Source organism: Diaporthe batatas (assembly GCF_019321695.1).
Source record: "Diaporthe batatas strain CRI 302-4 chromosome Unknown Contig00013, whole genome shotgun sequence".
Taxonomy (NCBI): Eukaryota; Fungi; Ascomycota; class Sordariomycetes; order Diaporthales; family Diaporthaceae; genus Diaporthe; species Diaporthe batatas.
In genome coordinates, this window is record NW_025408560.1 from 1,511,050 (window position 1) to 1,524,194 (window position 13,145).

At 56.5% G+C, this 13,145-nt stretch overlaps 5 protein-coding genes across 5 annotated transcripts; 4 read left to right on the forward strand and 1 right to left on the reverse strand.

The window, feature by feature from the left end:
• The first annotated feature begins 2,313 nt into the window (after positions 1–2,313).
• On the forward strand, positions 2,314–3,408 carry KVR01_010400 (uncharacterized protein). Its single transcript, XM_044790347.1, has one exon. The coding sequence runs from the start codon at positions 2,464–2,466 to the stop codon at positions 3,304–3,306; it is 843 nt and encodes a 280-aa protein (XP_044640559.1). The 5' UTR covers positions 2,314–2,463; the 3' UTR covers positions 3,307–3,408.
• Positions 3,409–4,158: 750 nt separating this feature from the next.
• KVR01_010384 (uncharacterized protein) lies at positions 4,159–6,714 on the forward strand (the record flags this gene model as incomplete). Its single annotated transcript, XM_044784247.1, has 2 exons — positions 4,159–5,235; positions 5,296–6,714. 2 exons carry the CDS (start codon positions 4,159–4,161, stop codon positions 6,712–6,714), a joined length of 2,496 nt encoding a protein of 831 aa, XP_044640543.1.
• Positions 6,715–6,980: 266 nt separating this feature from the next.
• On the forward strand, positions 6,981–8,721 carry KVR01_010315 (uncharacterized protein; the record flags this gene model as incomplete). Its single annotated transcript, XM_044788769.1, has 5 exons — positions 6,981–7,035; positions 7,439–7,710; positions 7,766–8,038; positions 8,059–8,240; positions 8,376–8,721. The coding sequence occupies 5 exons, from the start codon at positions 6,981–6,983 to the stop codon at positions 8,719–8,721; spliced, it is 1,128 nt and encodes a 375-aa protein (XP_044640474.1).
• KVR01_010437 (GPI-anchor transamidase subunit GAB1) lies at positions 7,203–10,444 on the reverse strand (the record flags this gene model as incomplete). The annotated part of the gene is made up of 4 exons (XM_044784493.1): positions 7,203–9,684; positions 9,750–10,017; positions 10,089–10,309; positions 10,386–10,444. 4 exons carry the CDS (start codon positions 10,442–10,444, stop codon positions 8,832–8,834), a joined length of 1,401 nt encoding a protein of 466 aa, XP_044640596.1. The 3' UTR covers positions 7,203–8,831.
• Positions 10,445–10,601: 157 nt separating this feature from the next.
• Positions 10,602–13,119, forward strand: KVR01_010216 (mRNA-binding ribosome synthesis protein NOP7). The gene has a single exon (XM_044788555.1). The coding sequence runs from the start codon at positions 10,665–10,667 to the stop codon at positions 12,630–12,632; it is 1,968 nt and encodes a 655-aa protein (XP_044640375.1). The 5' UTR covers positions 10,602–10,664; the 3' UTR covers positions 12,633–13,119.
• Positions 13,120–13,145: the final 26 nt, after the last annotated feature.

Sequence of the window (13,145 nt, forward strand, 5' to 3'; positions counted from 1 at the left end):
AATAGTTTTTAGTTGTCTAAACTAAGTCATCTGGGATACCAAGTCAGCCCAGCTTATTGTGTACCAACACAACTTGTAGTCAGTAGCTAGATCAGTGACCAGAGGACGTTGACTTGGGACAGGAAAGTTGTAGTTGCAAAGGTTGTCATTGGTGTCAGTACCTAGGCATGGCGCAATTTGAAGCCTGCAGTTGCTTCTCCGGCGTCCTCGATCAGATTTCAGCCGCTTGCGAGTGTCTCTCTCGTCCATTCACAGTTTGTCCGCCAGAAAAGGGCTGCCAGGGGAACCATCCTCATTTATGCGACTAAGACCTGCGAGAGACTTGCACTTGTTAGATCTCTGGAAGCACTTGAGAACTAAAGTAGAAAAGTCTGTGGCCAGTTAGATTGGCCTATAAGTCACCCTGAGCCAAGCCTCTAGCTACTCTTGCATGTGCAGTTACGCTAAGTGTAGGACATGCAGACTGAGTCTTTACTTTCACCTTGCCGAGAAAGTAGTCCTTAGAACATTCGAAATCACCATAATGACAGATATCCCACTTTGTTTGCATTTCTGACACTTTGTTACAGCATCTTCCCGAATTCCTGTGAACAACCTCGTGTGAGAACCTCCTATGCACAGGGGACAACCTGTTATAGCCTAGCCTCCTTTATTATAACCTCTTATGAGAAAGAAATGTCAGTGCAAGACAAGCGAAAGAGGCTTTTAATGACACCGTGAAGCTTTTTGAATATTTGGCAGTTTCATGGTGAAAACATTAACGATTTCTTTAAACGTGTTTCGCTGAACCCCACAGGATTGAGCTCAGGAGTGAGTCTGAAGTCTTTTGTGTGGTGGGGAGCCACACTACCCACCCGTGGACCCGATGTTTCGGCATCTCCCTGGGCCCACCGGAACCCGTCGGCGATCCACTCCGCATTTGCCAAGCCATCATAGTACACAAATATTTCCAGGATTTCAAGGCAACTTGGCCGAGTGGTCTAAGGCGCTACGTTCAGGTGGAATCATCTTCGTAGTCTCGAAAGAGGCGTGCGTTCGAGTCGCACAGTTGTCATTACTTTTGCTTTTGAGCACATGTGAGGGTGGAGTAGGTATTATCAATCCTTGCCTTTGTTTTTTCTTGGTGGAGTCGCCTCATTCGTGCCCATCATGCAGCAAGTCTGGCATTGTATTCCATTCAATGTTATTTGATCACAATATTTCGGAGGCTAGAAGCCACTCACATGCAATCCTGTGCAGGTCTTCAAGCTTGCATGTTGGATTCATATGCATCTCGGACAGGACAAGACCTCGTCAAGGGAAAGTCCATTTTGTAAAGTTTGGCATAGAAGCTCTTCAAACGGCCATCATGAGAGAGGCTCCACACCCAAGGGGTGAGCCCGTCAAGGACCAAAACGGCAAATGTGCTGATCGTGAACCCACCTTATGTGTCTCTCCTACGCACCCTGATGGAATCAACAACCATATCAGGAACCTGTGACAATATGACTATAAATAATTATGCCGCTTGGGATTTTCGGTCAAATACCTCGTGTCCTTTTGATTCCACAGCCTTGGAACTGAGTTGCAAGCGACAGTCAACCATTGTGTTGACACTGAGTCTTTCAGCCCTGTTATGGAGGCAAGCTGCTATACGAAATAAGTGTCCCAATGTTGACTCTCCAAATCCTGCATATCACTTGCTTTCAATGTTGGCTCACGCCGACCCATGACCTGCAAAAGTGAAATCGAGGAAACCTGGGCGTCTGAGCCATAGTTTGAAAACAGAAGCCAAACTCCTTGACCGCCGTATTTCGCTGGAATGCTTCGACTATTGAAGCTCTTGCACCTCCTAACTACTTAAATAGGCCCGTATACATTGTACAATTAATTAATTAGGCCTAAAACCCCCTATAGTTTTAAATTAGGGTAGCATTACTCTAGACTACCCTTAGGGTTAGCTAGCTGTAACATTAAAGCTGATTGCTCACGGGACAAAAACATGCTCATATAAGAGAATAATACCTATCGTATTATAACTATTGTTATCAGCATTATATTCTTTCTAAGTGCTGGGTCTTGAGTGCTTACTACCGTATGAAGGCGCTATATATATCCTCGGACGTATACGGAATAGAAGCGAAACCACACAAGAGAATAATAGTGAAAGTCACACCTAGCAAGAATGCGGCCTGGGCCAATGTGGGAACACCAAGGTGGAGCTGTGTTGGCTTCAGGATGATTGCAGCCAGTCAACGCTGGGCTACCAGGCTGAGGCCCGTCATCATGTACATTAGGCAACAGTCAACTTTCAACGCAGGAATTCCACAACAGCTAGGTTGTCTTCGCAACGAATATCCGACAACCGCGAGAACTCTTGAGACCAGAGGACAGCAAAGCAGAGGAAGAGAGGGCTGTGCTGTGACGACAAGGTCGATTTCGTCAAAATCCAGAAGGCTGAAGATCGATGGCGACTTCTTCAGCATGAAACTGCAAATCCTCTCAGACCTCCACCTGGAGACCCCCAAGGCGTACGACGTCTACGAAATCAAGCCTCGCGCACCCCATCTCGCACTGCTGGGAGACATCGGCTGCGTCTCCGACCCAGGGTACCTCGACTTCCTCACCGCCCAGCTGGCCCAGTTCCGCACCGTCTTCCACGTGCTGGGGAACCACGAGCCATACGGCTCAAGCTGGGGCGCAGCGAGACAGACCCTCCGCGGGTTCCAGGAGCAGAACCGGCGGGACCGGGCCCGGCAGCCACCCGCCGAGGGCAGCGACGGCATGCCCGGCGAGTACGTCCTCCTCGACCGGGGCGAGTTCCACCTCCCGGGCCACAACCTCACCATCCTGGGCTGCACGCTCTTCTCGGACGTGCCGGCTGCGTCCAGGGACGACATCGGCCTCGGCCTCAACGACTTCTTCCGCATCGGCGGCTGGACGGTGGAGCAGCACGTGGAGGCGCACAGGCGCGACGCCGCCTGGCTGGACGGGCGCGTCGCGGCCATCGCCCGCGAGCACCCCGGGCGCCGCGTCGCCGTCCTCACGCACCACAGCCCCACGGTCGACGCCAGGGCCGTCAGCCCGAGGCACGCGGCGAGCAAGCTCCAGCCGGGCTTCGCGACGGACCTGCGCGGCCGGGGGTGCTGGGGTGCCGGCAACGTGGTCTTTTGGGCATTTGGGCACACGCATTATAATTTTGCCCGCTTTCGGGATGAGGCTACTGGCAAGGAGGTCTACTCGAATCAGCGGGGGTATTATTTCGCGCAGGCGCCTGGCTTTGATGGGGAGGACGTGGTCGATCTCGGTGATTTGACGATGGAATAGACGTCATGGCCAAGCATCTGACATGTAATGGGGTAATACCTCTAATTTTTGCGCCAGGTCCTGAGAGGAACTGAAAGGAATCAACACACCGACTTCACGGAAGACTCGAAATGATGGATAGATAAGCATATCAACTCAACTGGAATGCTCTGGTCAGTTACGTAGAGACTTGTGGGGATGTAGTTGTGTTATATCACACCATCCTTTCCACATTCGTTGTTGGCCTGGGAGTCTTGCTGCGGTCAAAGGCCTCCTCTACAAATATCTCCTCTATTAAGCATAGTACGGTGCCCCTTTACATGGGAACTATAGAAGAATATTATGAATTTTATGTGGTGCAACCATGTCATCCTTGCAGTCGTGCTTGTTCCCGAGTGAGGTTAGCTGTGTGGGTATAAGTCGCTGTTCCGGCTCAGAAGCTTGGAAGCGAGTCGGCCGTAGAGGGGCAGCAGTGCTCGGTAGAGGGGTGGGCCCCTTTGTTCATGGAAAGACAGCCACAGCAGGACACCTTTTATCTCTAAAAAACGTGATAAGCACACCAGAATGGGGATGCGAAGCACCTGGTACGTCTTTAAACAATATTTGATGCGTGTAACCGAGGCGCAGGCCGTGATCCTGCGGCAGTCTTGGCGCATGCAGTCCAGGCACCGAGATTAAGTGAGCCGACCGACACGGCACCGAACGTTTCCATCTCACCAACACCCCCCTCGCCTTGGTCAAGGAGAGAAACGAGGGGGCCTCCTTCATACCCTTCGCAGGCTTCTCTGACTTGTCGAAAAACACACCATCACACAATCGTACCCCCAAAGTCAGCCAGGACGACAGCGGCCGACCAGCTGGGCACGGCGCGAGATGGCGCCACTCAGCTCCGAGCCTCGTCAGGTGCTCGTGGTCCTGAACCCGGTGCGGCGGAGGGCCCTGTACCAGCTAGTGACCGAGATCACGGCGTACATGCGGTCCCAGCTAGAGCTCCACGATGACGGAGAAGACGACGGCCGAGGCGCCAAGAACACGCCCCAGCAGTCCCCGGCTCAGGCCCCACAACCACTCGGCCGGGGCTCACCACGGGGCTCACCACCGATCCCCGGTGCCACCCCCGCCGCCGCCGCCGCCGCAGAGGCAAAGGCAGAGGCGTCCGTCTCGCAGGCGCACACGCCGCCGGGCCCCGAGCTCATCGCGCTGCGCAAGGCGGCCGTCGTGCACTTTGACGAGTGGAAGAGGGAGTTCCACACCAGGCTGAGGGAGGTCCTGGCCGCCAGGGACGACGACAAGATCCTCGAGGCGCGCTCCGAGCGCCAGAAGAAGATGGCCCAGATCAGGGCCGAGAGCCCCGCCGAGGGCGAGGACCTGATCGACCTTGGCGGCGGGCCCTCGGAGAACGAGGCTGCCCTCCACACCACGAGGGCCATCGAGTCGCTGCGGGCCATCTACCACCCCATCCCCACCCGGCTGACCACCGTCCCCGTCGAGGACAGGAGGGAGGTCATCAGCTCCGTCCTCATCCTCCTCCTCTCGACGGGCAGGTACACCGCCTACGCGAGGACCTTCATCACCTACCTGACCTCCGCGCTCGGGCTCCCCCTCTCGTTCCTGACCGACGAGGAGAAGGAGATCGCCAAGACCATGATCGAGGCGTCCGCCGAGGCCGAGAAGGCCAAGAGGGACGGCTCCATGTCTGCCGAGGCCGAGGCCCAGAAGCGGAAGCAGCAGGGCCAGGTCGGCAGGTTCTGGAAGGTTGGCCTCGCGTCCGTGGCCGGCGCTGCCATCATCGGGGTGACCGGTGGCCTCGCGGCGCCGGTCGTAGCTGGTGCTATCGGCGGCCTGATGGGATCTGTGGGGCTGGGCGGGCTGGCCAGCTTCCTGGGTATCTTCTGGATGAACGGCGCGCTGGTCGGGACTCTGTTTGGGGCATTTGGGGCGCGAATGACTGTGCGTGTCCTCCGGGATTCCCTACCTTGCGCCCATTTTTGCTGACTGGCTTTGAAACAGGGCGAGATGGCAGACAAGTACGCCAGGGAGGTCGAGGACTTCCGGTTCCTGCCCCTCAAGGACGAATGGGGTTCCGAGTTCCGCAAGGAGGACAAGGACGTCCGGAGGCTGAGGGTCTCCATCGGGATCAACGGCTGGCTCCTCTCCGAGGACGAGGTGACCAAGCCGTGGCGCGCCCTCGGCGACGAGACAGAAGCCTTTGCCCTCCGGTACGAGATGAACAGCCTCCTGGAGCTCGGGCATGCCCTCCAGGACACCGTGGCGTCGTACGCGTGGAGCGTCCTGAAGATCGAGATCCTGAAGCGTACGGTGCTCGCCACGCTGTGGGCGGCCCTCTGGCCCATCCAGATCCTGAAGCTGGCGGCCGGCGTCGACAACCCCTTCAACCTGGCCAAGAACAGGTCGGAGAAGGCGGGCCGGATCCTGGCGGACGCCCTGATCAACAAGATCCAGGGGGAGAGGCCGGTCACGCTCATCGGGTACTCCCTGGGCGCGCGCGTCATCTACGTCTGCCTCAAGACCCTGGCGGAGCGGAGGGCGTTTGGGCTGGTCGACACTGTGGTCTTCATCGGGGCGCCGACGCCGTCTAACAGGGACGAATGGCAGTTGATCCGCAGCGTCGTCACGGGCAAGTTGTTCAACGTCTACTCAGAGAACGACTACATCCTCGCGTTCCTGTACCGCGCCACCAGCATCCAGCTCGGTATCGCCGGGCTGCAGGCGGTGGAGGACATCGAGGGCGTCGAGAACCTCAACCTGACCGAGGACGTCAAGGGGCACCTCAGGTACCCGGGGCTGATCGCCCAGATCCTCACCAAGTGCGGGTTCCCAAACATCAGCGGCGGCGACAGGCCGATCGAGAAGGAGGAGGACATCAGGCTCGAGGACATGGACGGCAGCAGCAGGACCGGCACCCTGCTGGACTTTGACGAGCCCCCCGTCCCGGTGGCCGTCAAGCCGCTGGGCCGGAAGACACACCGCGACATCTCGTTCCCGAGCGGGTTCCCCAGGACCGAGGAGCGGCCTGTGGTCAGGAAGGTCCAGTCTACACCCGTCACGGGCCCGCTCAGCTCTGAGCTTCAGACGGCCTTCGACCCGCTTGAGCCCAAGTCGCTTGGGTCGCCTGACGCCAAAGGGTGGCAGCGCAAACAATCTGGTGCTTCGGGGACAAGAAGTGCAAGTGCAGCGTCTCCACAGCCGCCTCCTTCGTACAGCCCTGGGAAGTTCACATTACCCCCAGAGGTCGAGGACAAGCTGTATGGAGCGGCAGCCCCGGGGCATGAAGACGACGGCGACGACGACGACGACGACTTTGGCGGCGGAATCAGGATGATGGACAACGACGATGATCATGACGATGACGGAGACATGGTCACGTACATGGAGCCACTGAGACTCGAAGACAAGGATGAGAAGTAGAGGGTGTCAATCCTGGGGCCGAGGCACAAGTGGTGCACGAAAGGAGAGGATCATTCAACGGCTTCATACCTAATATCTGCTTCCTATAATATCTTAGAAACCCTTCAGGTCTCTCCTTGTCCTTTCATGCGTCGGCCCGGATCGAACCCCAATTATCCAAGCAGGTATTTTGAGCCATAATTACCCTGAATTTTGTTTCACCCTCGATTCCGTAATGACAGCCGTTCACTATTGGTGAGTGGTCTAGGAGAGTCCCATTGCAGACCATGGTGGCAGAGCGTTTTTCGATGCACCCGTGGCGCATTTTCGCACCTTCAAGAAGTAAATCTTTCTGTTGCTGAAGCCGTTGAAAAGACATCCCTTCCACCTGCCAAGATTAACACGGAGGTGGGAAAAATCGGCTTGGGGGGATGGTAGACTATATATAGTGTTGGCGACCCACCAACACCACTTGGCCTCGCCGGGTCGAGGAGGATCGTGAACGAGGCTGGGTCTCGAGATACCAGGCCGTACGGAATGAACTCTCAACCCAATTCTCGTGTGCCCATCACGTCTTACTGGGAGAGAGTGGTTTGATGGGGGCTCGAATACAGCGGGTCTCTTCAGCCACGATGTTGTTGGTTGTGGACTAAATTCAGCTAGCTAGGTACAACCTCTGGCCATGATAACAACCATAAAGTGGTCACTGTCTCCTACAAATTGTCTCTTCTCTTCTCTGTTACAGCCTCGCCTCTTCCCGATACCCAAGAATCTCGTTGCCTAGGTCCCTATTTCCAGCTCACCAGTATCATTGAAGAGAGCCGGCACCCGAACAGCAGAATAGTAAAGGGCAATGGCAGACCACAAGATCTTGTAGAGCAACTCAAGCTTTTCGTAGAACACCCCGATACGTTCCAAGCCAACGAGGCCCTGAAACAAGAGCTCCTGAAACTCAGCCGCCAGGCTGCATCTGAACTGGAGTCACCATTTGAGACCCTGCAGGGGCTCGCATACTCCGTCCGTCCCACCTCCATCCCATCCGCGGCGGCACGAACTGACACCCCACAAACAGCCACTGCCCCTGGTGGTCACGAGAATATGCCAGGACCGCAAGATCTTCGCCGCGCTGGTCGCGGCGAGCGGGCTCCAGCCGGGCGTCCTTGAGTCCATCATGGAATATGCGTGTGCCCAAGGCATGGCGGCGGAGGCGCCCAAGGGGCGGTATGTCGCGACCAGGCTGACACACACGCTGCTCGTGCCGGCATTCGTCGACGGCGCAACCCATTTCCACGATAACTGCCTCCCCGGGTTTTCCGCGCTCCACCACGCCCTGGACGGGGGCGATGTCAGGTCAAACGCCTTCAGGCTGGGTCAAACCACCTGCCGACGTTGCTGGACGTGGTGTCGTTTGAGACGGAGTTCGCCCAGGACCTACGACATGACGACGTTGTGTTCGTAGACGTTGGTGGTGGCAATGGATCACAGTGTGTGGCGCTCAAGAGGGCCTTTCCTGGCCTCGAGGGCCGGGTCATCCTGCAGGATCAACCGTATGTGCTTGAAACGGAACTCTGGGTGGAATAAATGGAGAAGATGCCGTACAAGTTCTTTACAGAACAGCCCATTAAAGGTAGGCATGAACGACCCGGCCCCCCGTTGCGACAATCCTATCGGATCTCTGACAGATTAGGCGCTCGTGTCTACTACTTCCGCCAAATTCTCCACAACTTCGACGATGACGCGTGCGTTCGCATCCAGAAGTCTCAGACCTCGGCTCTTGGGCCTGACAGTGTCGTGGGGATCGACGACAAAGTGCTGCCCGACGACAAGCCGGCGGCTGGGACGCCCGGGATCGAGTACACGGCAGCGTTAAGTATCAAGATGAAGGTAATGTTCGACGCACGAGAGAGGCGTGAGAGTTCTCTGCGGCGGTTGCTGAACCAAGCCGGGCTGCAAATCAAGGATATAAGGAAGTTCACCAGGTTCGACGATGCCGTAATCATTGCGACGAAGAAGCCCCTGCTCGATTGAATCTCGTATTCTCGCACCGGACGTGCCCAGCCAGTGGATGGACAGGTCGAGCAGGAGACCTGGTATGCAAATGTAAATCGTCCAGGTATTCATCGCCATGTTGAGGCTTTCTAAATCTGTCTAATTTCCTTGCCGACCATTTCTGGTCTGTCGACTTCCCACTCATCCCGCAGCGCAGCGAAAGTGAGATCACTGACAAGCAAGCTCTGGCCCAAGCTCCACACCAAAGTGATAGCATAGAAGAAGTTGGCGTTACCGCTACCTGCGTATATCCACAGGTAGTAGAAGGCCGGTCCCAAAAATGTGGCGTACAATATTGTCGAGGGAACCACGAAGGTATACCGCATCAAGGGGAAGACGTGCCTGTAAAGAGGGACCATCGCGAGGAAGACTGATGTATCGCTGATGCTTGGGTATGGTTTGAATATCCCAAAAATACCCAGGAGCAGCGTGATCACGAACAGCGGCTGCGAACGGATGCGAATGCTCAGAGCGCCCACATAGGAAGACAAGTGCAGCCAGAAGACTGCCAAGAAGAATGACCGGAAGGAGTCAAACATCTCGATGAAGAAGTACCACCACAGCCCGACGTTTGGTGTTAGATCGGTAAGTGTGAGTTGGATGCCGTAGGTTGATGAGAGGAATTCCCACGATCCGGTGATGAAATATGACATCTGGAACAGAGCCGAGACGGTGGCTGCCGCAACGCCGATGAACTTGGCCGTGAAAGCCAGAGGTTGCGATTTGGCTTGCCCGAGACTTCGGTCATAAGCCAAGAGGGCCAAAGGCGGAAGCAAGAGGGCCGGATACATGGACAAGTAGGCGGCGAAAGACATGGCAATGGCTGCGCTGTACGGAGCACCAGTGGCCGCCTTTGCGACGGCGTGCAGGATGGCGCATGTCGTGAAGACACTCGTGGGTCTGCCGATACAAGTTGCTATAGTGAATGGGTTGAAAAGAAACCTAGTAGAGGCCCCAGTTAGCTCTCTGGCAGGTCCGAGAGTGGCGGCCAAGTGGTAAAGTCTCACAGCGCAGCGACCACGAAGCTACTCCACCTCTTGTCCCTCCTCGGAGAGGTGAACCGCAAGGACTGGCCAGCCTCGCCAGAATCGGCAATGGCTATTAGAGAAGTCGCGCTGAGAAGGTCGACTGCTATGTACAGCAGATATGTAAAAACGGGCCAGGCCGCGAAGCTCGGCAGGAGGGAGAGGACGGGCAGCAGCAAGGGCGCTTGGTGGTAGACACCGCCATCGTAGGGCGAAACATTATGGTTGTAGAGGAAGAGGCCCTCTTGTACTGCAGCAATGGTCAGCGGTCAGCACGGACCGAGTCATCAGGCCTGGGCGGGAGCAAAAGGGGTGGCGTACATCGTTTGAAGCTGGTGACGGGAGTCGACACCTCAACGCGCCCGGCCACCAGCTCTGGCAAACCTGGAAAGGCGAAGAACAAAACAAGTCGCAGGAAGGCGGCAGCCAGGTAGAGGCCTTGCAGCCTTTTCAGGCTTGGAGTTGACCCATCCATCTCTGGGCCATCTCCAGTTGAAGTGAAGGGGACTTGCGGGTTGCAGTCGGGCGTGGTGTCGTCGATGCTGTCTGGCTGGGCAGGCAGGCAGGCAGGCAGTTGGGCCGGAGCTCTGCCAGGCTGGCCGGAGCTTGCTGACTGACATGAGGCGCGGTGCGTGCCTGGCTCGGCTGGGGTAGACCACTCCGTACATGCAATTCATCAGACCCCTGAACCAGGTCCAGAGCACCCCTGTACAAGAGCCCGCGCTAGCCCCAAAAAGGCGGGCGGTGAGTGCGGCAGAAGTCGAAAAAGTTCCTTATCGATGAAAAGTTGAGAGGAGCAGAGGCCCTTGGGAAAATTGGAGGCGTCCCGTCCTCTCTTGCTGCGCCAGTCCAAACGTACTTTTCCAGGTCAACCATTGGAAGTCAACTACCAGCAAAATGGGCCGCATAAAGAAGAAGGGAGAGGCCGGAAACGCCAAAAACTTCATCAGCCGCAACCAGGCCATCAAGAAGCTGCAGCTCAGCCTGCCCGATTTCCGAAAGCTATGCATCTGGAAGGGCATCTACCCGCGCGAGCCCAGAGACAAGAAGAAGGCCTCCAAGACATCCACCCCCTCCACTACCTTCTACTACTCCAAGGACATCCAGTACCTGCTCCATGAGCCGCTGCTCCAGAAGTTCCGCGACCAGAAGGCTCTCGAGAAGAAGATCTCGCGCGCCCTCGGCCGTGGCGACGTCGGCGACGCCGCCCGTCTCGAGAAGAATGCCGTCCGCCCCGAGAAGAACGGCAAGCCACGCTACACCCTCGACCATGTCATAAGAGAACGCTATCCTACCTTCATCGATGCCCTGCGGGATCTTGACGACTGCTTGTCGATGCTGTTCCTCTTCGCCAACCTGCCTTCCACCTCGACCGTCCCCGCCAAGATGATCGCTCGCTGCGAGAAGCTGTGCTTGGAGTTCGAACACTACCTGATCGTGTCCCACAGCCTGCGCAAGTCCTTCTTGTCGATCAAGGGAATATACTACCAGGCCGAAATCCAAGGCGAGGACGTCCTCTGGCTGGTGCCCTACAAGTTTAACCAGCGGGTGGTTGGTGATGTCGACTTCCGGATTATGGGTACCTTTGTTGAGTTCTACATGACGCTTCTTGGCTTCGTCAACTACAGGCTGTACACTTCGATCGGCCTGAAATACCCACCAAAATTCGACCAGGCCAAGGATGACCAAGGTGGAGAGCTGGGTGCCTTCACCCTGGAGGGTGCCAACATTGCCACGAACCAGGAGGAGCCCAAGCAGATTACAAATGGAGAGAGCGAGCAACACGGCCCCGACCCCAAGGTCCAGGCTCAGGTCAACAAGCTGGTGCGGGAGATGAGGGACGGCGAGACGAATGGCGACGACAGGAAGGTTGAGGATGCGGACGAGAACGAAGAGGAACCTACGGATGCCATTGACAAGTTCGAGCCCGCAGTCCCTGGCGGCGATCTCCTCCCCCAGCCTTCATACAGCTCCAACGACCCATCTCAATTATTCTCGAAATGCACATTCTTCCTCGGACGTGAGACACCTCGACAACCGCTCGAGCTGATCCTGCGTTCTTTTGGTTGCAAGCGCATTGGGTGGGACTCGGTCCTGGGCGAGGGCGCATTTACCACCAACGAGCTCGACCCTGCGATCACACACCAGATCGTCGACAGGCCACTTGTCCAGGCTGCTGTGGAAGCCAATGGCGACGGTGAGGACAACCAGACCTCTCAGAAGCTTGCTCCGAACCAGCGGGTACCTGGCCGCATCTACGTGCAGCCACAGTGGGTTTGGGACTCAATCAACGACGAGGAGCTGAAGGACACCAACCTTTACGCGCCGGGGGCTGAGCTGCCGCCGCATCTGAGTCCCTTCGTGAAGCCCGTCCAGGGCCAGTACGACCCCACCATCGCCCTCGAGGAGCAACAGACCGAGGCGGAGGCTCTGGCCGACAGCGATGCCGAGATTGACGAGGAGGCAACTGGCATGGACGCTGACAACTCGGAGGATGAGGAAGATGCCCAGGAGGACACGTTCGGCGGCTTCTCGGGCGAGGAGGACGGCGCGGAGGATTCCGACGAGGAAGAGTCAGCCGCCGCGCAGAGGCAACAGGAGCTGGAGGCCGAGCTGACGGGCAAGGCGGTCAAGTCCAAGGCGCAGACCCCCAAGGAGAAGAAGAAGGCCGAGGCCCGCAAGGCGCTGGAGAAGAAGACCAAGGAGGAGGCCGAGGAGCTGGAGAGGGCCAAGGGCATGCTGAGCAAGAAGAAGAGGAAGCTGTTTGAGCAGATGCAGTACACCAACACCAAGAAGAGCGCCGAGGACGAGAAGCTGCGGTCCAAGAGGAGGAAGATCGAGAAGCAAAAGGGCAAGCGGGCGTAGATGGGCAAATAAAGGAGTCGGGGATACCATTAATGAATTTACTTGAGCCTGAAAAACATTCAAACTGTCTGCCCAACCTGAGCAGTGATGGTCACCAGTTTCGGGGCACATCCACTAGGCGGCTGATACATTTGTCTTGAACTGGCAGTGCTCACTGCCAGACCGTCACGTACTGGCTAGTTTCCCATCGAGTCATATCCGATGGTAAAGTATCCGATGGAACAGCCTCCCATGTGACAGCCTCTAATGGGTCAAATCCTCGTGGGAGAACCTACCACGAAAATAATGTAAACCGCCCGCGTGCAGACCATTCGCGAGAGCCGCGTCACTCTATGCTCCCTACCTGCCTACCTAGACACCTAGGTACATGTTTCCTGCATCTGGTCAGATATGATTGTGTAATATCTTCCTTATTGTTTTAACAGGTACATATCTTGATAGAAATAGAAGGGGCAGTCTGGCAGTGTCAACTGTCCGTACGGAGCAGACATTCCGGGTTGGCCCTTGTGCGGT

Bases quoted from the DNA above. Each gene is read 5' to 3' on its own strand.
- KVR01_010216 (XM_044788555.1), top strand. From the start codon at position 10,665: ATGGGCCGCATAAAGAAGAAGGGAGAGGCCGGAAACGCCAAAAACTTC.
- KVR01_010400 (XM_044790347.1), top strand. From the start codon at position 2,464: ATGAAACTGCAAATCCTCTCAGACCTCCACCTGGAGACCCCCAAGGCG.